Consider the following 25,399-nt stretch of genomic DNA (forward strand, 5'->3'; position numbering starts at 1 on the left):
TATAACGAATGATACATACTAATGCATCAGGTACATATGAAATGCGAAGATTAAAAATGATTTCGCCGCCTCAAAGGAAATAAAGGTAACAACAACTGAGTTTTGGGTTAGTATATACAACCACATCATCCAGAAATAAACATCATCACATATCATTTAACGAGCAACACAAAGCATACAAACCCAGCTTTAAGCGAAAAAGCAAGCTTGCTATTGTGTAGTTCCACTACTGCATCAAACATTTTAGTGGCTGGTGGAGGAGCAAGAAAGAAAAGAAAAGAAGATTCTTGTCAGATGATATTGTTAGAATATGAGGTGTGGCCGATTCAGAATTATCTGCCTCCACTATCATCTAAAGAAGACTCTGATGCAGTGTCATCTAAAGCTGAGGTCGAGGTGGTTTCAGATGAACTCCCGTTTTCACCATCCGAGAACGCAGTTCTGTCCTCTGTGATTGGTCTCTTCAAGCACCAGTACATGATGCTAGCTGTCAGAGTAAGCATCATCTTTTGATTCACCTGATGGAGTAAATCATTGAGGATAAGGAACGATGTTATCAGTAGGTGGAGAAAAAAAAATTATCTGATTGTAGGTTGGTTTCATTTTTATCCACTTTATGAAGTTACCTCCAGTATGTCTTCTGGAAGCAAAAACACAGAGCAACCAAGCTTCCTTGCGACCGAGATAATATAAGATGCATTCATTTTCTTTTCTTCATCTGCATTTGTTCCACATATTAGACATTAAATTTTCAAAAGAGAAAGCAAAAGGTAATCTTGATTTGTAAAATTACATTACCTCTTAAAATGAAATGCATATTAATAAAATTGCTGAATAAAAGAAACAATACCTGAAGATAATATCTGCTTTCCTTGACTAGAACATTAGTATCAAGTTCCAATTTGTTGGTAAATTTCTTAGTAATTTGAACAGAAACATGGATGCATCTCAGTCGAAATACCAACTCATCCTAAATTATATAAAGCTATGCAATATGATATTTTCATCTTTTAGTTTAGAACTATTTGCAACCTGATTGACTGGTTCAGTTTGTTTGGCATCCACATAGGAAAGACCGAGAATAATGTTCTGGAAATCAACATGGACCAGTCAGAGGGTCATACCAATCAGCTTTACTAGATGGAATAACAATAATAACTCAATAAGATAATGACAAACCACATGCAAAACAAAACTGATAATCAAATTCTAAATCTACCACAAGTGCAACAATGTCTCCCACTACCTCCTGCATCCCTAATTCAAATTGACTCATCCCACCGAACGAGTGCATCTATGTCTCCTTTAGAGATTTCCAAAGAAAACTTATAAAAGATTATGTGGATGCTGCACAAACATAACTATAGAGGATAACAGAGATGATAGATAAAACAAGAAAACTGAGAAATCATTTTTGTTCGTACATAAAGATTTGAGTTACCTCTCTCTCCTTTAGTTACAAGGCTCCAATTCACAACTCGAGGTTCAACAGCACTTAGCAAGTCAAGGAAAAAAATTCCACTTGAAAGACTTCTATCCTGTAAATTGGTAAAATAAATGATATTAAATTTGGCTGAGATTGCTCTTTGTGACAACATTTGATGATCTGTGTTAAAATTCTACAAGAAATTACAAGAAACAAAATAAGTAATCACATTAGTAAGTAAAATAAAATTTTGTTAACATTTTTTTCCATTCTGTTAATTGCGGATTGCAACATTAAGAGCCATAACACACAATTGTGTAATTAAACATACAGTACTGCATATAACTGGACTGACTACATCCTATACATTGAATAGTTAGTGGAACTTAAGAAAAATAGAAAACCATAAACATATAAAAGCCTTTTCCTAGTACACGAGTTCAAAAATATAACCAAGTCAAGATGAAAAAGCACATCAATTATAATTTATAGAATAATGAGTTTCTAATAAAACCATAACCAGTGAAAATAGAGCTTTATTAGTTAAAAGTTGCATAAGCTTCTCTTATTCCACTTAACATTAAACCAGAATGTTAGGATCCAGAACAAGTACAATGTACATCCACAAAGCTTTGAGATTAGGAAAATATAGTACCTTAAAGCTGTCCATGCGTGAATGCCTTCCAGAATTCTTTACTCTATCATTAGCCCAATTCAATATATCAACGTCTTTTATCTCCTTTTCACGAGAATGGAATCTCAAATTCTTTAAAAGTTGGAGAATGTTGTATCTCATCAATTGCCACAGAAAAGCTTAAACAAAAATGTAAATAGATTTATTAGAACTTTAAATCACAAAGATATAGCCTAACTGCCAATAGTCTAAAGGAAAGCCTTTTAATGCTAGCTGTTCTACTACTGAGCTCTGCTATAAATAACTAACATGATACGCTTTGCCCAAATTTAAGGATCAGATATTTTAATTCTTAGGAAAACTGCTAATGGGATTGTAAATATTCTAATGCTTACCCAATATGAGTTTCTTGTTCCCTTGCACAATATCATTTCCAGCAATGTTAACCAGGGAAAATTTCAATTGTTTCCCAATCTTGACAACTTGATTGCAGTTCTCTACTTTTTTGAATGGCATTTTAATAGGAGGTTTGTTTGCAGACTTCCAACAAACTATACCTGGAGCAACTTTGTCAAGGGCCTCTAGAAGGACCCATCTGCAAGTTTAAAGTAATATATCAGTTGAAATTACAGCTCCAATTATCCTAACAGTGATAGACATAAACTAGTACAGAAAGCATAAGATCCATAAACAGTTTACCCTGTTCTAAGATCTTCAAATACATTGTTTATATATGTTGGGATTCCAAGACTATTGATCCATAACCGAAATGCTCTTTCCTCCCTTGAAACTTGTGGATCATCAGAATTTGCTTCAAGAAATGTGATCTGTTTCATCTGTGATGATAGGCCATTCCTGCAGATAATGAATAAGATATAGCTCTTAATAAATGGTGATTAAATATATGTATTTTTTGTATGGCTTATAGGTCAAAGATCTACCGTATATGGTACATGTAAAAGAAAATAAACTCATACAGCTATAATACAGACCAAACCATTAGAATTACGTTAACACCCAGAATTGATATGTATAGGCAAATACTTGGACAAAATTTATGTTATTGCTGATTCTGAAATACTGTGAGCTTTATAAATCTATGTTGCCAACAAAAAAGAACAATGCATAAAGTGAAGTTTCACTCCCTTAGGCATCTCATCTTATTACAAATCTGAAAGAAACAATAAAAAATAATGCAAACGCATTCTTTATTTATCTACACATAATGCTTACAAGAAGATAGCATTCCCTTTATCTCTAGGCCAGTCTTATCCTATGAACAGTGGAGGTCACCACCGTCGATTCTTTTTCAGGTAAATTGGTGTAATAGAAACACATGTGAAAGTATAAATATAAATTAGAATAGGCTTAGATGCGATTTATCTTCCAAGAGGACATAAACCATGTAACTGCAAATTTTAACTAAATGTGAATGCTATGAAAATGATAAACTAAGCATGCTAGTAAACATCTTCACCCATTCTCTAAATTAATTAGGCCAATTACCCTCACCTTTTCTGAAAAATATGGGCAACAAAGGCAAGGTTAAGATTTGGTGAACCTTCAACAATGTCCTTTGGAGTCAGATATCTTTTGCAACCCATCCTATCTGCATGCTCAAGAACTAATTTTGCTCTTTCAAGAAGTTCCTTCACAGTACTTGGGTAAGGCTTCCTACTATACTCTGGAGCCAAAACATTTAGCAAACAAGCGTAGGCCTCCCCATCCTGCAGTGGGGAACATCACTGATGAATTAGCTATTACTATCAGAATGCTACCATAAAACCAATGTCAATACTTAATCTTATGTCTCCAAAGATAATTGCATTAAGTTATGGAAAATAAAATTAAAACGAGCTTAAAGAAAAAGAAATGGGAAAAGGAAAGATGAAAGCTTTGAGATTGAGTTCAGCTACATGCCCCAAAGTTCCATCTACAAGTGGTGAGATCACACCTACCTGATCTCTCCACACTGCATGTCATGTGGGAATGCCACATCATATGATAAAGTTACTGGGATGGAACTTTGGTTAAAGGAGCACTTATAAAAAGATTATAGAGGGACAAAATTGATAAAGAGCTTTTCTTGGAATTTATGATTGGTAAGTGAATCCTACAATTTTCTGATAACAAGTTAAGAATTTACGTCATTTTTCATAACACAACATTGGGAATACATAAATCCTTTTCTTCATTTAGGTGGCAGGGATTATTTGGAGTCTCCGAGGAAGGAAAATGTAAAGAGAGAAGATGGTAGGGTTGGTTGATAAATAGATATAGAAATGAATAAGAGGAAGAGTCTTTGATAGACTAAAGAGGTCATAAAAGGTTTTTGAATTGGTGTTACCTTCACATCTGATGAGAAGTTGGTTATCAATCTCCTGAAGCCACCTTTCTTTAATTGAAAGTTCATCCACCTAAGCAAAATCTTCTCTGGTGACAGACTCATCAGCTCTTCAACGTCCTGTAGATCCAAATGAATCAAGGGTAGTTTACTTGACATACTTTGCAATGCAAAACTTACAAACCCCTGACTATTTTTAAGATAAAATAGCTACAACAACAAGAAACATCACGGACCTTGCTATCACCAATTAACTCTACAAGCTGAGGAGTTTTCTTTAGGTTTACATCTGCTAGCAGTTGAATCTGATGGCAGCATTTTCAGAAACAGAGGTTAACATCATTATCCAAGAATAATTTTTGGAGAAATCTCAAAAGTAACTGTTTTTTAGTTGCGATAGTAAACGATTTGCATATGTTCAAGAAGAAAGAAAGATAATAAAGTTTAAGACTGCATTGCACAAAATTAAAAGAACTTACCTTGATAATTTGAGATATTAGTCCAAGTACAAGGTGAGGCTGCAAGCATAAATCAACAGTAAGTGCTTGGTTTACAGAAACTTTTCCAAACAAAAGGAACAGTAGAAGTTTGAGAAAACAAAAATATAACTATGTTATACAGTGTAAGTTGGGTTGCAATTTTCTCACATCATGAGATAGTTTAGATACTCAAAATGTTACTATTCACAGTTGGAGGATAATACCATGTAAATAGTAACATCAATATCCAATTGAACATTATCAGAATTGATTTATCTAGTGCAACATAGTGAGGCATAGTATCATAATATCAATAAAGATATCAGGTATGATCAAATGTGGATAAACAATTATGAGATATAAGGTCCAACAGCTACTGAGAAGTGACATAATCAGGAAGGCAAATGGATCAAGACAGCAGTTCAGGCATTAAAGACAAGCTTCCCAATCCGATAGCCAAAACTGAGCATTTCTTAAAGTAACAAATAGGCAACTTAAACATGGTAGTAATCAGTTTCTGAGGGCAGATCCTCCTATTAGCAACATATGCGACGTAAAAGACTCTTGGTTCTGGGCAAACTGTAGGAGAACAATGACAAGCTACACCCTCAAATTAATCAAGGAGTCCTTGAATTAGACAAGTAGCAAGTAGAGAATTAACTAAATACAGGAAAAGGGACACAAAATTGTACTTTTGAAAACATTACTCATACTTAACAAGACCAAGAAGCTCTGCAGCACATTCCTAGGAACTCGACAATTCCAAGGCTGAATTAGACCAGAAGCAGTGGCGAGTAATATAAACTCACCCTCCCTTCAGCTAAGTCCTGTGTCCCAATATTAACGAGAGTACAGCCAATGGCCTTGGCCGAGTGAAGGCACAGAGTATGGTTCTCGTTCTTCTCCCATGGGTTCAGCTCTCTCTTCGTGTTGATCGCCCGCTCGTCGATGGTCCCCGGAGCAGCTATGTTGATGAGTTTACTTCACATGCAATACCAAACATCAACATTCCTTCCCAATTAACGGACTCCACAATAAACCAAGGATAAGATAACAGGGAGAGGTCCGAGGATCACCAGAGGAGAACACCATCCTTGGAGATCTCGAACAGGTCGTTGGTCATCGGATCGATAGGGAGGTACTTCTTGAGGAAGGGGTCCTCGCCAAGGTAGCTATTGATGTGGGAGACGTAGGAGGACTTCTCGGACTCGCTGATGGTATGGAGCAGAGTAGTGGTGGCGGCCTTGAGGAAGGCCGAGGACGAGTTCTTCGCTCCAACCCTCCCTTGCATCTTCAAATACACCTTCAGAATAAACAAACAAATAAAAAATCTAAGAACCCCCAAGTCGCCAAAGGTTCAGCCAACGAAGAAGAGTGTTTTTCCCGGACCCGAAGGAAGAGCTCGAAGTCGACTTGGTGGTCGAGATCAGGGAAGGACTCTCCCAAGAGGACAGCCCTCTCGTCCTCGGAGAGGCCGTCGCCGGCGATCTTGAGCTTCGACATGGCGACGGAGAGATCCCGAACAGTAAGCGGCCCTCCGTCGCCACCGCCACTACTGGTTCGTATGGACAAGAACTGTTATCGGAGAAAACGGAAGCAGAATGATGAGAAGGAGAAGGAGGCAAGAAATGATCCGAAGTAGAAGAAGCGGTATGGCTAGAATAGTATACCTGGGATTTGAGGGAGCGGAGCTCGACCTGGGTGAACTGGTTGTGGAGCGAGGGATCGGAGACGACGACGCCTTCAAAGCCGGCCATTGATTTGATTATTACCGGGTATCCCTCTTCTGGCTGTTCTTCTTCCTTGCTTGCTTGCTTCTTCTTGATGGGGTGGGGAAGGGGGAATGGCTAAAAGGAGGCAGAGTAGAGGTTGGTTGAGGAGAGACGGAATGGGGAAGGGAACGAGAGCGAGTGGGACAGTATGTAGCAGATCAAAGCTCGGTTAGGGAGAGAGAGGAATTGTAACGGAAAGGCAGGCGGTGAGGCGTACGGAACGGAGGCTTCCTGTCCGAATTCAAATTATCAAGGCATAGTTTCATATTTACCCCTCCGAAGTCAATTATTTTACTATTTACCCCTCTAAATTTAAATTTAATTTATTTATCCTCTAAAACCTAAAAAATCCCATCAGCTGTCATTATTTCTAACTTAATTGAAACTTTATTTGATATTTATATCCTTCAAAAATTAGTTACGTATATATATATATATATATATATATATATATATATATATATATATATATATATATATATATATATATATATATATATATATATATATATATATATATATATATATATATATATATATATATTATATATATATAATTCAAATGAGTTGATATTAATATAGCCCGGAGAATATTAATTTTTGAAGGTTTATATATATTTTACTTAAGTTTTTTATTTCTAGAGGAAAGAATGGTAAAAACCCTAACAGTTAATCTCCATCATAATCTTATAAATGGTTATCAAATATTATTTTTTTTATTTCATAAAATTATATTGAATGAATTAATCTCTTAATCGACATATATTAATCTTGTCCAACCCAATATTAGTGGAAGATTTGTGTACTGAGTTTATTTTTTTAAATCGAACGATACGATCAGAACGTCATAAATAAACTAGTATTGGATTAAAATTTAGATCATTAATATTATATTACTCTTTAACAACTACTAAATATATGTTGGATCGACGAAAATCTATAATTTTAGTATTTTTTCACGATATAACACTAAATTTTTACCAACTAAATTAATTAGCAACTTTAAAATCTAGATGAGGAGCAGAACGAAGGAATCTAAAAACATAAAAGTATTCTTTTAGCTTGAGACTAGAAAGAAAGCAGATGAGGAAGACTTGGGTTCAAATGGGGATTCATTTTGGTTGGTCTACAACCTACAAAGCTGCAGAAAACAGGAAGGATCAATGGAGGATACTACTCCATTATTATACCATACACCAGTTTCCTGGTGATGCTGACAGCTACTACTCCATCCAAAGAGATTTGAATCACTGCAAAGAACAGAAGAAAAAGAAGGAAGGAAATGGGAGCATTTGGACCATAAGAAAAGGTATCAGTGTTACCCTTCTACTTTATCATCATTGCAGCAGTTCATATTAGAGGACTTGCGGGGACTCAATGCATGCCACTTTACATCAAACATTGGTGTCCTTTTGAGTGAGGCAAGTCCTTAGTTCATTATTTGTGATTCTCATAGATTTCAGAGCCCCTCATTACTCCATCCAAATTATGTGTTTCTTGATTTTTCGATACTTAGTTAGTTTTGTATAAGTCATATATATCCCGTTAACATCATTTATATAAAAGAAATCACATTATTAATGAGCAAACATAAGTGATCACATAAATATTAATTAAAACATTTTATTAGCATGACAAAAATAAAAGATATTTTAAAATAACTCCGATTGATTTTATTTTTTTACGATAATATATCTCTTATTTTGAATTATTACTGTATATCGACCTTACTTAATGTGCTGAGTTAAATTGAACCAAATTAATAACCAAAAGGATGAAAATAATATGAATTTATATACTTATAAATATTGCAGCATAGAAATCATTCTTAATTGTTATGGTAACAAGTTGAAAATTGATTGAGAGTACTGATTTAAGTTTCACTTTGACTCCATTTGTACACCAAGGAAGATGAAGATTGTTGTTGTCAAGGTTTCTATACTTGTATTAAGACCTTATTATCTATCATATAGCACTTGGACCTACTGGAAGCTCACACCTTTCTACTATTTCGACAAAGCTGCTTTTTTTTTTTCTTTTGCATGCATGATTCTCATAATTGCATTACATCTAATTCTTTTCAATATAGAACACAGCCCATCTTCTCCTGTTCTGTAGGACAATGAATGATCATTTGAACTGTGGGAAGGAAGGTGTTCCAAGTTGGAGTGGTATCTCACCAAAAGAAAGAGCATAGGAGTAATGGATCAGACAGTGGATGGGTGTGTGCATGTTTCAGGTTCAGAACTAATGAAGATTTCTGCCAGTTGCACATGTCTCTGAGGTGTGGGAAGTGGTGTTCATGTGGCTTATCTCTTCTCAAAAGAAAGAAGAATGATGTTTCATGTTCTTCATGTTTCCTTTTGAGGATGATGAGGCAATTATTTTATTATTTTGTTAGCTAGGAATCACCTTTTGGTACTGAATGTTGTCCTTCCATTTTTAGAGTGTATTAAAAATATTTTTGTTTAGCTCATCAAATCTACAAAAAAAAGGAAAAACAAATCTGATTTGAGTTGATGCATGGTTTAAATTACATAATACTCATATTCAATGTTCATGGACTTGTCCTATTGCTAATAATGAAACTATGAAGTTCTTCCTTGATTGTTGAAACCGATATCGAATTATTAACATATAAAAGTAATGTATTTTTCCTTTGAGCATTCCGAAAAAATGATGGTGAATGTTACTTGTTATTTCCACTTGATTGGTAGATTTAAGCAAACAAAACAATATTGGAATAAATAACACAGATTTCTTTTGCCATTCTATCCCTTATTCTATGTCTAAGCCTTCATCAACCTCTAATTCTTTAGAACAACAACCGAGTTAACCCGAATCATCGATGCTTATTAGTTTGTTCTTATGAATGAAAGCTGAATGCCTTTTTTTTTTCCTTGCATTTAATGGGTGTTTCATGAACTACTTCATGGTTCTTGCTTAACAAAAAAAAAAGAAAGAAAGAAACTAATTGAAGAAGCTTTTCTTATGGTTTTTTAAGTGTTTATTTTTTAGTTCTTGAGATGAGAATTTTTAGGTACAGCAAAGATGTAATTTATACTCTGAAACAGTACTATTGGATCTACAAATGGCCCAAAGAAATTATCCTCCACAAAAAAAACTAGTTGTAGGGAATCAACTCATACTTTGGCTATATAATTATTGTATGACTAAAGAGCCAAATTTGTGGGAATAATTTCATCAAGCAGCAAACTACAAAATTTCCAAAGTCAAGAATTAATGAGAGAGAAAAAAAAACTTTTTAAATATGTGAAGAAATGAAAAAGATAAGATTTTATCAATATGTTTGTCATATTTTACATCACCAACAACAAGTTAAAAAGAAAAGATTCAAACATAAAGTTGATTTATAATTGAATAATATGGCCTAGAAATTCAAGAATTATGTTTACATCTTAATAGAAAAAATATTTCAATAGACAACTTCTTGTTGTTAGCTAATTCTACATATGTTTTGTTATAGAAAATAATTTAAATAATCATTTAGCCGAGTACGAAAATCGCGGATCCTACAAAAAATTATAATAATTCAGAATGTATTATTATTATTGTAGCTCAATTCTTCAATAGGATCAACTTAGGAGGAGCCCAAAGGGAGTAGTAGTTAAGGCTTAATGGAAGATTTGAATTAGCTAATTAAGAGTTCCCCAAATCCAACTCATATCTCTTCAATTTTTCTTGTGTATAATCCACCAAGTAAACCTCTAATATTTAGTGATTAAAACAAAAAGGTTTGTAGATGGTGAATGATGTGCCAAGCTTTCAAAGGAAGGGACTGAACTCTATGTATCCAAAGTGGGGTGTGGTCATGAGGGGGTCTAACTTAGGGTGACACAACACATGTGCAACACTGACAGCTTACATCTTTTCTTAGTACCTTGAAAGGTGTCCTCAATCATTGGGATTTAGTGCACATGTTATGTGATTTGATATGATATGATAGGATGCTGTAGCTTGACTCCAATTACATAATGTTGAAGGGTAGGATACAAATAGATGAGAACTGATTTGTTTTGGGTGGTGTGTTCTCCTAGTTAGGTTAGAAATAGAGTTATACATGTTTGTTGTATGCTTGAGGTGATGAGTAGAAAAGTAGTAGAAAAGGTTTGATTTTTCTTTTGTAACCATTCATTGATCTAGTGATAATCTTTTATATAGGCAAAGGTTAAACCACTTCATCAAATTTCTTAAGTAAATTATTTGAACAAGTACTTGAAATCAGTAGTCTTATATGAAGAAGATGTGAGATAATGAAAGAATATATATATTCTAGAGGTAGTTTTCTTTAGTGATATATGCTCTTAAGTTTACTCTTGAAAGATATATCAAATTTAAACTAAAAATTAAAATATGTTAGATTATGAGTCAAACCTAATACATCACATGACTCTCCAAGAGAGATAAAAATATATTTATTCTCTTATTTTTTTTTCGATCTCTTCTCACGCATGAATATTTACTAATAAATCATCGTTCAATAAGAAAAATATAGGTATGCATATAAATTTCTTGAATCTTATCCATGCACCAATAATAAATCCTATATAAAATTTTCAACTAAAATTATCAAACTTACAAGTCCCAACTTTCAAAATCAAGATTGCCAATGTTGGTGTTCGTCTCTTTCTCAAATGATAGGTTATGCTCTATGATCCTTGTTTCTTCACTTCTACTTCAATGGTGAACAAGTGGATGTCATGCATCCTATCTAGCATCTAACTTGTTCTTTGGCCAATTTGCTTTCTTTTCAAGCTTCCATGTGACCCTCCTTGGAAGCTGAGGCAAAGCTTGAAGCTGGCAACAAAGCTCAAGACCAACTCTTTGTGGTCCTATGACAAGACATCAAGCATCTGGACTCAATTATTCTGTAACACCAACATCTGATGACTTCCAAAAGCTCAGTTCACATAGTGATTCTTGTGACAACATCTTAGTCTTTATCTTCAGAGAAAAAAGTAGTCAAGTTCAAGCCATGGATTGGTTCCATCTAAATTGTAAGAATGATAGTGAATCAAGTTCCCCTTCCATTTCTATTTCCATTTAGTAATACAAGTACTTTAGTGATGGTTAATTAGGTGTTCAACTAATTAAGAAAATATTAATATTGTGTAAGCTTCATCTGAATTAGGATAATTAACTTGACTTGAAAGACAGATTAATTTGGTATGAAGAATAGAACCATGGTCTTCAACCTGACCATGCTCAATGATTGATCTAATTGCTATTGAAGGCCCTAAGATAGCTAGCATTCAACTCCTAGATTTAGGCCTAATAGTTCTCTCATGATTGAGATTGTCCTAACCCAAATAGGGACACCCTATTTGGAGATGTTCTGAATCAAGAATAACATTAATTTGATTAATATGTTATATATCTAAATATATATATTCATTCTTCAGTATCATTTTATCAGCATATAAAGCTTACTTGATCACAAAAATGGTTCAATTTACTTACTTTGGTATAATTAAGTCAATTAGTTTGAATCAAATATGAAAAAGTAAAGAATTGGATTTCAGTTACAGCTGAATATTATTAAATATAGTTTGCTATGTATTGCATTTATATAGTATCAGTAAACTATATTATGTTCTAAAAATCAACTAGAAAACTAAACCAATCCAATCCGATTCGGTTTAAATTCATCTGAATTCAGTTTGTGCTGTGTCAAATTCGGAAAATCGAACAAGTTCGCTTTGTTTCGGAATTTTCTACAAAACAACACTAAACTTAACCTTGTGCTCAACAAAGCAGCAAATGATCATGAGACTGTTTATCATGAATCTTAAAGCTGTAGCAAACACATCTGGATCTTAAATTGAGTACAAAAAAGTGGTCTATAACCAAGCTTTTGGATTAAACAGACTCAGAAAGAAGCCAATTAGGGATGGGTTTATGATATTTCAGAAGCATCTAAATGGTGAATGTGTGGTTATCTCAATGGAGCTTTCACATGAATCCTGAAGTATGATAAATGCAACTCCTGAAGCATGCATGCATGCATGCATGTGTAGTAGTTCGTGTGTCATTTTCTCTATCAGTAATGCACTGTTGAATCATGTTAGTGACTGTAGCAGCAGATGGATTGCCAGAATGGCATCTGCCTTAGCTTTTTCCATTTTCTTCTTTCTTTGTTTTGGTGAAGAAGCTACCAGTTTTGCTATCGAAATCGCGGTGTTATACCCTTATTTGTTAGGCCAGATTCTATGCAGCTTTCTGTTCTCCAGATCTTCTGCAATGTTGTGCAAACAATAAAATGTTGAGAGATTTTCCACTGTTGATGTACACTTTTCAGACTTATATTTTGAATTAACCTTATTCTCATAACATCATGATTCCTAGGTTGGATCATTTTTACAATGTATTCATGCAAACATTTATATACACCATAAGTAAGAAAGTTGCATTCATCCCTGCCTATGACATTTCTACCTTATTAGATTCTTGCAGCGTAGACTCACTAGAATGCTCTTAAAGTCCATTCAATTCCCTGATCCAATCTTGATCATTTAGTGTTAGTTGGTTCCTTGATTGTAGGTCAAAGTGAAAGCTACTGGTCGATAGCTACACATCACCCATGTATTTGCAACATGGAGAGAGAGAGAGAGAGAGAGTCATGTTGAGCATATAAATGATCTTAGTTAGACAAATTTCTTGGCTCAATTTTATAGAAAATTTTACTAAAGTGCGTCTTCGCGATAAATTCTATCGATTATGCTTATCGGGATAAGCATGTCATGAAGTCAGAAACACAAGGAAGCTTTCAAACACAAAGTCCATGGTGGCATAGCTAGTTGTTGGCTGGATGACAGTAGCACAAGACAGAAGGCCCTGATGGATTATGGTTGTCAAACAATGGAAAACATGAACAACAAAGTGGAGACTGGGAAGTGGCAATGCATGGGATACAGCAAAAACCCAGAGAGGTCCATAGCTGTCTTGGAAGTAGGGTTTTCTGAACACCTTGAGAATGCCATCAAATAGTTCAAGCTGATACTTCGTTTAGTGAGATAGCTTTCGGAAGAAGGGAAATGATCTAACAGATTGACAACCAGTAAATGAAAGGTCAAGAGCTATTGAAGCAATAGACCTTCCCAATTTCTTCTTATATCAGGAGCTAAGAACAAGGTTTCAGGTTTCAGCTTTAGTAAGTCATTTTTGTGTCATAGACTTGAATATCTTATGAAAAAGACTTGCATGAAGATATGATGCACTGATCAGAATAATATCTTATATCCAATCAAAGATAGTGCTATCTATATAGAGGTCAAAACATAGGCTCTCAGTGTCCAATTATGATAATAAGAAACTATAAGAACATAAAAGAAAAAGGGAGGATGACAGAGTCAAGGTTACCAGATGTGGCAGAATTATTGATCAGACACTGTAAATTACCCAAAACTGAGTGGAATTTTCAGGTTGGTAATTGACTTTTGCTGTATAATAATTGCTCATATACATCTACAGTAAGACAAACAAAGAACTTATGAGGAAATTTAGAACATTTCCCTAGCAAACCTAGTCAGGTGTACTTTATTTGATTTTTTTCCTTTCTTTTTTCTTGCTATGGATGAGAAGAGTAAGTAAGGAGTAAAGGATTGAATTGTTCAACCAAATCTTGAAGCATTCAATAGAATCATCAAGTTTAAGGTTTTATTCTAATGTTGTCAATAGATAAGGTTGTCTTTTCCAAAATTGACAGGACATGCTATCAAACCAGTTTCACTGTTTCACTGTTAACACAAGAACAATATTCTAATCGAGATTAGACTTTGAGCAATGCCAATCTGAGCCAAAAGACATAAAACTTGAAATCTTCTTCCAGATCTCACAGTACAAATAACACACTATAGTTAGATCCAGGAAACAATCTTAACATATCCAGCGAATAGATCGGAGAAAGACCGTAAAAAGGATTATATGAATGTTGTCGATCAAAAGTGATAGTAAAGAAACCTATTACACTCATTCTAAGAAATATCTGAGGCAAAGAAATATAAAAGTTAAACAAATAATTTTTCTACAAAAAATGCAATCACTGTATATGCAGGAGAGGAAGGCATATCTGTCTGTGTCTTTTGATGGCACAAAATTCTATTGACAGAACTTACTTTGAAGAAAAAAATAAATCTCATCATTTACTTTAATAGATGAGAATAATATACAATACAAGATGTGTAGTTTAAGTGTTCTTAGTGGTTTCATTAGCCTGATAAAAGAATTTACCCTTCCAGTCATCACTAGTATTACATTTTGTAGTAATTTTCCACTTAGTATTTTAAAATCAGTGAAAGTAAATATCTGATTAGATTTTATTTCAGAATCTTAAGTGTTTAATTTTGAAACACTTAAAATCATATATAAAGAGCAGCAATATGATTATATATATATATATATATATATATATATGTATGTAAGCCAATTGTTTATAAAGGTTTCTTGATTATTTTCATAAATTAGAAATATATATATGTTTTTCTTAACAGAAAGAAGAGAAAAAGTGGATCTGAATGGAGTTGTAGAGTGCATTAAGTTGCAGATTCATAATATTATGTTTGGGAGAATTAAAGGAAACCAAGAAAAAAAATACACCAATCAATCATTACTTAACCCCATCATAAGTATAATTAGAATTTGACCACTTAAGATATATATATCACAAGGACAATTAGAACTTCAACAACTACAAAAAGAAGTAAGCTGAAGTACCACAGCCTGAGGAGGCCATATTGCATCATTTTTCTTTGGTGTAGAAACTGAGATAAGAAAGCACAAAGTAGAAATATTTTCTGAGAAATATAAGTAAAAAATTCAGATAAGACCCAGCATTTGCTTCCTCATCATGATATGAAGAACACCATGATGAGTGGCTTCAAACACACTCAAGTACAGCTCAACTGAGACACCTAAAGTATTGCTGAGTCCCCACTGTAATCTTTTGAGGTAGTGTTCCAGACTGGTGTGCTAAACTAAGACTCCCTGTCTCTTTCAGCTTCAGCTTTCATTTCATGTTACTCTTGCAGCAAAGAGGTGGCCCTCTAATGCTTAGGTTTGCACAGGAAAGATGCAACAAGATAACTTGAAGGTGGTTCAAATCAGGAAATCTTACACTTTCTATCACCCTATGCATGACTCCAAAAGAAGGCAGCAGCAAAGGCAATCTTAAATAACGCCACCAACCGGAGGACTAAAGTCTAAAGTAGGATTGACAGCACACTCAAAGCCACTATAACAGGAAAGGAATAACCAGATGGATCAAATGAATATAATAAAGATGTGTAAGAAACACTGAAAGAATTGATCCCCTCCCTCTCCTAGAGGATCTTTTCTTGGGTTTCCATCAACATTTTGTCCAAGCTTTTGAGAGCATGGCACACCCATTTGTCTTAGGACTGTTTCCTTCGATGGACCCACCAAGCTGATCATTCTTTCAACCTGCAAGTCTCGCTAATGTCGATCAGAAAGACATAGCTTGATCAGTCACAAGGAGGACACAAGAGGGAGGGGGAAGAGAGAGATTTCACCTCACTATGATAACACAATTCTTGATTCGAAAGAAAATAGTTTATGTACAAATCTTGATGTTCGTGAGATGGTCAAGTCACTCTAATTCACAAGATACGCTAAACCTGGCCGTCTCTCTCGTTCTCTACCTCAAGTAATCATGGAGAAGTGAGCCTAAGAAGAGACCGAGTCCATGACCGTCTGCATGAGCCGTACCTGCGTGGTAAGGAACCTTATGTAGTCCGCTGTCTCCTCCAGCAGTTTGCAGTCGTCCATGCTTGGCCCTCCCGGCACCAACTTGCGAAGAACTTGCGCTTGATCCATGTCCCTCCGCTGGGGTGTCGCAGCCCTAGACAGCCTCCTCGGAAACCGGAGGCGAGCTCGGCTGCGGAGCTTCCGTAGCAAAGCACGGCTCCACGCCCGCCGTGTCCCGGCCGAGTAGGCCATGGACGCATAAGCAGCGCGCCTTATTCTGCGGCTTCGCCCGGCGGAGGAGCTGCTCGTGGACGTCTGCTGTATACGAAAGAGGGCTCTTAGGAAGTGGGACGCCATCATGGTCTTCGATCCGTGAAGGTTTCTATTAGGGTTATCACGGTTTCCAGTCGTAGAGCTCTTCGATTCCATCGCGAGAGAGAGAGAGAGAGAGAGAGAGAGAGAGAGAGAGAGAGAGAGAGAGAGAGAGAGAGAGAGATGGATATGGTTAGATGCCCGAAGGAAGGGATGCTTTTAAGGTACGGTTTCTTAGGATCTCTGCTCTTCTGACACACAGAGGGACCTGCTCGATCTCAGGAGGAAAAGATGAGGGCAAACATATCTCTGACACATGCGTCAACATGCAAAGATCTCCTGCAGTAGCATTTCCTATACAACACGCATGGTTGACAAAACACCACACAGTTCATAACTGCGTGACTATAGAGAGAGAAGATGGAAGTGTGGGAATAGGTGGGAAGGGAGTAAATAAAGAGAAAGGAAAGGGACGGTGGGGGATAGAGGCATAGGAATCAAGGCACTTTTGTGGTGGGGGAGGGAAGGGAGGTGGAAATGGAGCAGCAGCAGCAGGAGGAGGCGGTGGTGGTGGTGGTGGGTGGTGGGGACATGGGATGGCAAACCACCACATGAGTGCACATGGATGGAATGACCCACTTGGTGACGAGAACCTTTTCCCCCCTTCGCTTCCTGCCTTCTTCCTGTCTCTTGTTTTCTTCTTCCTCCATCTGCTCCCTTTCGTGATGTGCATGCTGAAACCTAATTCATCTTAATCTTCTGCTTATGCTATAAACTCATCTACAGTAGTGGAAACCTTTCATGGTTTGCATGATATCAATGTGTCACTAAGATGTGCCTCGCACAATGACGTCCCATCAGCCTCATTGTATCCTAAGAGTTGATGGAAGCTGTCATGGAAAAGCATCTCTGGTCCACAATGATCTTTCCCGTTTAATGCATTGCTGATGCCCAAAATCTTCAATTCGATTCGTGTACTTTTCATGTTCACACATTAATATATACATATATATATATATATATATGTATATATCAATAAATCAATAGACAAGGCTTAAGAGCTACAATTAGGGGCATGTCAATGTGAAGGGGAAGCTACTAAATCTCTGTAAATATAAATAGCTACATAAAATCAGAAATATAGCAAAGAATGAGACAATTTTTTGCTGAGATTTCTTCATCTAGGATTTGAGATTTGAAACAATTGAAAAGGAATCAAGTTGACATTTGATTTGTAATTAAAGAGTCTTAGATTGTCGACTAGAAACCCTAATGTTGTATAGGATAACCATTTGTTCACAGTATGAAAATGACAAAAGAATGGTGCACATATTAACTTGAGATATCTTACATGACTGATATCAATTTGGCAGGGACAGTTGACATGATGAGTACAAGTATCCATATTGGAAGATGGAACATTGCATTTAGCAAGTTGACTATTAAGTTATCTCTTACAATTGCAATCTTATACTTCGTAAGGTGGTTTTACCTACCCATTAAATAACAGCAAGAAATCTCTCTACCAAGGTATGCAATATCGTATTATACCGGTATTTCAAGGTTGACTCGATACGGCACGGTACTAGTGTATTGAGCGGTACACCCTGGTGTACCGAATAATTTTATTTTATTTTTTCATTACTGTAACATTATAGCACTACTATAGTATATTACTGTAGCAGTACCGGGCAATCCGCATACCATTCGGTACTACATACCTTGCTCTCTACAATAACAATAATAATATTATTATTATATTTTCATAATTATTTAGGATCGATTATGTAAGTCTCTTTTTCGGTCTCTCGATCTCTTTTTTGTACCATTAATAATATTTTTTTATTTTTTTAACTATAATATTTATATGTCTCCTTAACACATATCCATGATTTTTCTATCGAAATAATACCTTTCTTTCTTTATCTTTATATATATATATATATATATATATTACTTACCCTTCTGAATACAAGAGAAACAAGGAGAGTTCAATCCGACAGAGCTGTTAACTCATTTAGGATAGCTCAACAAAGAGAGGAGCATGGAAATGGCAACTCGGAAAGGGCATCACATGGTTGGGAGCATCGCATGTAGGCAACTAAGCCATGATTGCATTGATCTACATCTTAGTGTGGTACAACCTATAGTCGACTCACAAATCAATCCATGTATCTCAGAGATGATGGTGATAAGAGAGGACATGTTGCATGCAACTTACATAAACATACATATAATATAGCTCACATGCAGGAGGACTAAGGGTGGCTTAATCAATTTGGGAGACTAATTAAGCTCATCAACCATTACTTATGAGTTCTTGATGACAAGGTATGGATGCATTATAATTAAGGACCAAAAAATTCAAATCAATTTGGTCCAAGGTGGGTATCATTTCACATGGCTTGGGATGGACGTATGACCTAACTCAGATTGTACCATAATGCCAAGATGGATGGTCTTTATTGCTTGTATGATTTGATCACTCACCTTAGACAAATCCACGTGTATGTGACACATTACCAGATGGCTCCATCACCATGCATGTCGAAATTAAATAGATTGATAGATACTTTCATAAACAATGATTATATATATATATATATATATATATATATATATATATATATATGTGACAAAGACAAGATTTAAATCTAAGACCTTACAATATACTATAAAAGACTTTATCAGCTAAGCTAGCTAACATCTTTGTAATTAAAATGTTATCATAATTATAAAATTAAGAGCAACCCTTTAGGCATATTAAATTTATAACTTTTTCACTAAAACTATTTATTAGTAGTAATTAACTTGAGTTTTTCTTTATGGATATTAATAGATATATATATATATATATATATATATATATATATATATATATCAATTTCAAACATTTCAAGAATAAACAAATAAAATATAAAAATTCTAATATTTCCATTTTTAGCACAGTATTCCTATTTCCATGGAATAGGATATCATAATGATAATCCAAATTGCATGGTAGGATGATCACATAAGCACTTCCTTTATAATGGAAACATGTCATAGTTACCACATTAATGATTTGAGATGGACTTAACATAGTATTTTTTTCCATAGATAATTAAATAAAATAAAATGAATTATCCATATCATCTTAAATAATAGTGGTTAGAAGATCCCGACCGTCCCCTCGAGACGATCACGAAGAGGAGTGGTCTCTTGATATCGGGTTCCACCCGTTTGCTTACCCCTGTGAACTGATGAGAAACCAGCATACACTATGACGGGGCCCACCATGCGTCTTTCAACTCTCCTCCAGGGTGTAACCTTGGGACAGTTGCAGCCCGTACTCCATAATTCTTGATGTGGCAAGACACCTCGTGAATAGTGGGATGCATCTTCCCCTCGTCATTTGACCGACACCCTGCCGCCCCTCTCGCGCTGATCCCTCTCTCGCCCGTCGCGTCGCCGATCTCATCGTCGTCGGTCTCGTCGTGGTAATCCTTCACTCTTACTCTTTCTTGTAGTTGTTCGCATCCTTGATTCCTTTAGTACCTTTCAAATCGATTGCTGCGATGATTTGCTTGAATTGCAATTGTGCGCCTGTTGGATTTGTCCGCTTTAGTTTGATGTGCTTAGCTAGAGAGGAATTTCTGATTCTCCTGTATCAAAGGCATCGAAGGAGCAGTAGTCGGCGTTGTCGACACTGTGTAGCCCAAGGAAAGAATTGCGAGCGGCTTTAGTTGTTCCCTAAGATTTGGTGCGTGCAATCCGCCGTTATATTTCGTGCTGTTTCTGAAGAATCAGTAGCTAATTAATGAATGATGTTCTCAGTTTTGGAAAGAGTTGCGAATGTAACTGATGATGATGTTTGATTTGAGAGGGAAAAAAGGCAGGAATATCTGAAAAATGGTTGCTTGAAAAGGGTGTGACAAATATGCAAGAAGGGGATTAGGTCACCAGATCTGTGCGTTTAGTGCAGTTGTGCTTGCAGATTATTGTGTAATATTTGGACTAAGATTGTGGATTAGGTAAGTTAGGGCAAACAAAATCCAGAAGGAGTATATTACAAATTTGGAATTTATGCACTTGAATTTAGTATGAGCTCTCCATAAGACCATAATGCATAGAATTTATGCATTTGAATTTAGTATAGGGTTGTCCATTATGCACTTGAATTTTCAAGGGTTATTATGGATCGTATTAGTAACGATTAACAATATTGTGGTATAGAGAAAAAGTATAACATTAATTACATACGATCGTTTTGACTCGCATTGATAGTCGGACTTAATGTGGTAATTTATTTTTTATGATTTTGAATTATTTTATATCTTACCAATTAATGGGTCAAGTGAAAGAATGTTAGATTATGTGACTATGTTTAATTGGATAAAATATATTATAAATTGATTGAATTCTGATTATGTTTATCAGTCAATAGAAAGGAAGTTCATTTATGGTAGGATTCTTTAAGAGATAATCTTGATAAGAGGGACTCTCCTAATCACTTATCCTAGACCTTCTACTTTTACTTATAAATAGACACATCTTAAGGACACAATACAATATAGAGAAGAGATTACAGATCTACTTTTATCTCTCCTTAGGCCATATTTCATCGTTTATAGTGGGCCTACAAAAGAGGAGAAGATGAGTTCAGTTCTCTTTTCATATTGGTATTGTTGCTTTCTTCAGATTGGACGATGGTACATTTGCAGATCAAGAAAAAGGTATTCTGAATGACATCAAAAGGTACGCAATCTCGATCTTGATCTATCATTATTTGATTTTGATTCAGATATTAAAATTATTTCGCATAACAGCAACATAATTACAGTTTTATACAATAGGAAATCAACTCATACAATATATCAGTTGACAGATTAAATCTTGTTTGATCTAAGTTGTACTTGTTTAGAAATGAGATTATACATAGTAACATAGGTCTCTCAATGCCATGGGATATCAGTTTACATGAATAAACTAGGTGGCTGGGTTTGTCATTTAGTTTATTTTTGGGTTTGGTATGTTTAATTTCTTGGCATGAAGATTATAGAGGTTATGCCTATTATGGCAGCTGGAGCATGATGGCTGTCATTGCCCTCTGTGGTTTATATGGTTGGATGGCTTATTACATGTAAAACATGCACACATGTTATGTTTTACAATTTAATTTGAATTTTCATGTGCACAAGTATCAAGAGTATGATTATACTCCTTTACCTGAGTACAGTTCTTAAGTAGAAACACTGTTTGATTAATTAATTACATGAAGTTGCTTCATGCTGCATGTATACCATAGAGGATATAATAGCTGATCGGAAGAAATATAATGTATAATGTTAACTCTTAAAGGACAAGATCATAATCTGAACATCTTTTATGTATAGTAGTTTCTCATTAATAGTGCCCAGATATTTTTACAAGTGGATCTTACTCTATGTTTTAAGCATAATATTATCTTTGCTTTAGAGTAGGTAAGAGTTGGTTGGTCAGACTTCTTTTTGCCTTTCAGCTTACCTTGAGACGTGAACCTGTATATGCTTTAAATGCCTAGAAAATCTTCTGTCCAGATAACTCTTGAAATTATTCATGCAAATGCAGTAAGGAAATTATTTTTTTGTTTTGTTCAGTCACTATATATTAAATAGTCATCTCATCCTCTCGATCAGTGAGTAATATCCAGTTAACTTTTGATATGGACCTGAGGCAGTGTCAGGAAACTTTTCTAACATAAACCTATTGTTTGACAGGAGACTCCAGCAAATTGTAAAGCTCCATTGTTGTGTTTTACCTCAACTCAGAACAAGCCACTTTGGTTGATATAATTTATGCTTTTGTAAGATGTCTCTGAAAATAGAGGACAATGAAGTAGACATCGTCATCGCTGCACTCCGTCCTAACCTTAATACTTTTCTGGAGGAATGGCGAACATTCTTTTCCAATTTCCACCTTATTATTGTAAAAGATCCTAACTTGGAAGAGGACCTTCAGATTCCCCCCGGGTTCGACCATCAGGTGTATACTAAATCTGACATGGACAGAGTTCTAAATGGTGCTTCCATTAACTTCTCTGGACATTCATGCCGCTACTTTGGGTATCTCATTTCTCGAAAGAAATATATAATCTCAATTGATGACGACTGCCTTCCAGCTAGGGACAACTCTGGTGTCATAGTTGATTCTGTGGCACAACACATATCCAACCTCCAGACACCTGCCACTCCGTTCTTCTTCAATACACTCTATGATCCATATCGTCAGGGTGCGGATTTTGTCCGTGGGTACCCATTCAGTTTGCGTGATGGTGTTGAATGCCTGTTATCATGTGGTTTGTGGCTGAACATAGCTGACTATGATGCTCCAACTCAGATTGTCAAGCCACATGAGCGGAACACTCGATATGTAGATGCAGTAATGACTGTTCCGCTCAGGGCAATGATGCCGTTGAGTGGAATAAATATTGGATTCAACAGGGAGGTGCTAGGGCCTGCATTGGTTCCAGGACTGCGGTTAGACGGGGAGGGGAAGCGAAGATGGGAAACTATAGAGGATATATGGTCAGGAATGTGTGCGAAAGTGATTTGCGACCACTTGGGATGTGGTGTGAAGAGTGGGCTGCCTTACGTATGGAGAGGTGTCGGCTCAGACGCAGACAACGCTATGGATAGTCTGAAGAAGGAATGGGAAGGGGTGAAGTTGATGGAGGAGGTAGTTCCCTTCTTCCAGTCTGTGAAGTTCCCGAAGACTGCAGTCACAGCAGCTGATTGTGTGATTGAAATTTCAAGGATGGCAAGGGAGAATCTAGCAAGTCTGAATCCAGTATACGCACAAGCAGCTGATACCATGGAAGCATGGGTCGATCTCTGGAAGGTTGCTGGATCCTGATAGACTGTAAGGTGGTTACTTGTACTCTTCTGATGTTATTTATCTTATTCTCCTTTTCCGCTTTGCCTTATGCAGTTATTTCCGCAGGTCATTTAAATGTCATTTTACTTGACAAAATAAATCTGCTTTATTGCTAGAAGGCGCTTTTTATTTAGTTTTCACTCTCATGGTTGATTTTGTTCTAAATGACATGAATCACACTAAGATAAAAAAAAGAAGTTAAATCAATATTTGCAAATATGTGCAATAGATGGTTTCTTCCTTTTCTCGCAACTTGTTTGAAGCAGCAATTATACATCAATTTTTAGTTTAAGCTCTTTACTTACTAAATTTCTATCTCCTATTTTATGAGATGAATCCCAACTTGCATATCAGTCAGTGCATGATGAAGTGCTCAAGCATCTCGAGAAAATTATTTGTATGGACATTCATGAGCAGCTAAGAAAGTAAGAATTTGGGTTGGATACATTGTTATTTGTATGGACATTCAGCTGCCATATTATGATCTTTTGTTGTTTTGATGTGCACATTATTGGACAAAAGTCTACCGAAGTCTTGTCTCCTTGAACTCTTGAACTAGTCATGAACTCGAATTTTGTAGCTTGTCCTCCGATTTAACGATGTCTGCCACTAAATGATCGTTTTAAGTATTGCTTTGTGATATGAATAGATTTGACGATCAATTTAGGCTCCCCATGTGTCATCTTATGGTCATGAGCGCTCAATTAACATGATGATGATGTGGCATCATTGACGCCAGCATAGGCAGTGACCATGTTGATGATGTCGCACCATCTAAGCCTCCAATTAGCATGATATCCAAGAAAATATTTCATGTCAATACTTGACAATGATTCCTCGAATGTGTTTTTTTCTTCAGTAAACAGCAGAATTTGAGTGTAAGACGGTGCAACAACTTATCAGTCTTTAGGGCTAATTACATAGTTAGCTACCTTTAGCGTTTCGATTTTATATTTTAAAAAGTTACATTAACATCCATATAGTTACGAAAATAAAATATCTAGGTCCATTTACTCTAATGATATTCGTTTTATCGGTGAAAACACGAAAACAAATAGTAAAATTATAATTTTAACGTTTGATAGCAGATGATGTTAGTGGTAGCGGATAATGGCGCCACTAGCGTCGATGTTGATGTAGTTGCATGTCTACCTCTAACAACAATAAGGTTTGCTCTCACCACGACGCCACCTACTTCCATGAGGAGCATGTCATCGACCTCATCGTCGTCAGCCCCATGTCGCTCTATATTTGCATCGACATTAATGTTGTTGTCGATGGTGGTGGCTGCTACGACGTCTACGGTGAAGATGGTTATCGCCTTGTTGTTGACTCGTTGGGTAAATCCCAGCCTCAACCCGAAGCTTCAGTCATAAGAGTTCTTGTCGCTCCCCCCGCTGTCGCCCGCCTTGCGTCGTCATCAGGCGAGTGACAATGGGGGGAGCAGTAGGAGCTCCGATGACTCTAGCTTCAGGTCAATGCTAGGACCCGTCCAACGACAATGCGGCCACCATCTTCATCTTCGTCATAGAAGCCATGATAGCCACCATCTTCGTCGTAGAAGCCATGGCAATCACAACCATTTGCACCGACATAGTTACCGCTCGACAACTACATTATTGCTAACACAGATATAGAGCAGCACAAGGCGGATGACAATGGGGGGAACGATAAGAGCTCCGACGACTCCAACTTCGGGTCGAGGCTGGAATTTGCCCATCGGGTCAACAACGAGGCAACCACCATCTTCGTCGTAGATGCCACGGCAGCCATCACCATTTGCGTCGATGCTAACACAGTTGTCACTCGGTGGAG

General features: G+C 36.1%; 3 protein-coding genes across 5 annotated transcripts; 1 reads left to right on the forward strand and 2 right to left on the reverse strand.

Annotated features, from left to right (window-relative positions):
* Positions 1–80: 80 nt before the first annotated feature.
* LOC135637613 (fimbrin-2-like) lies at positions 81–6,803 on the reverse strand. The gene is made up of 14 exons (XM_065150257.1): positions 6,554–6,803; positions 6,273–6,458; positions 5,960–6,186; positions 5,693–5,864; positions 4,884–4,922; positions 4,641–4,709; positions 4,408–4,524; positions 3,573–3,787; positions 2,760–2,915; positions 2,456–2,655; positions 2,082–2,239; positions 1,442–1,538; positions 627–718; positions 81–518 (listed from the first exon to the last, which is right to left on the reverse strand). The coding sequence occupies exons 1-14, from the start codon at positions 6,638–6,640 to the stop codon at positions 333–335; spliced, it is 2,001 nt and encodes a 666-aa protein (XP_065006329.1). The 5' UTR covers positions 6,641–6,803; the 3' UTR covers positions 81–332.
* Positions 6,804–16,357: 9,554 nt separating this feature from the next.
* Positions 16,358–16,807, reverse strand: LOC135638445 (transcription factor IBH1-like). The gene has a single exon (XM_065151556.1). It carries the CDS (start codon positions 16,805–16,807, stop codon positions 16,358–16,360), a length of 450 nt encoding a protein of 149 aa, XP_065007628.1.
* A 3,205-nt stretch (positions 16,808–20,012) lies between these two features.
* Positions 20,013–23,717, forward strand: LOC135585348 (probable inactive UDP-arabinopyranose mutase 2). 3 transcript variants are annotated; one of them, XM_065152193.1, is made up of 3 exons: positions 20,017–20,169; positions 21,371–21,427; positions 22,429–23,717. In XM_065152193.1, the coding sequence occupies exon 3, from the start codon at positions 22,520–22,522 to the stop codon at positions 23,561–23,563; it is 1,044 nt and encodes a 347-aa protein (XP_065008265.1). In that variant the 5' UTR covers positions 20,017–20,169; positions 21,371–21,427; positions 22,429–22,519; the 3' UTR covers positions 23,564–23,717. The 3 variants fall into 3 exon arrangements, with proteins under 3 accessions (XP_065008267.1, XP_065008265.1, XP_065008266.1); XM_065152194.1 differs by having other exon boundaries at positions 20,022–20,169; positions 21,283–21,427; XM_065152195.1 differs by lacking the exon at positions 21,371–21,427 and having other exon boundaries at positions 20,013–20,169.
* The last annotated feature ends 1,682 nt before the right edge of the window (positions 23,718–25,399 follow it).

Source organism: Musa acuminata, chromosome BXJ3-5, assembly GCF_036884655.1.
Source record: "Musa acuminata AAA Group cultivar baxijiao chromosome BXJ3-5, Cavendish_Baxijiao_AAA, whole genome shotgun sequence".
In the NCBI taxonomy this organism is placed as follows: Eukaryota; Viridiplantae; Streptophyta; class Magnoliopsida; order Zingiberales; family Musaceae; genus Musa; species Musa acuminata.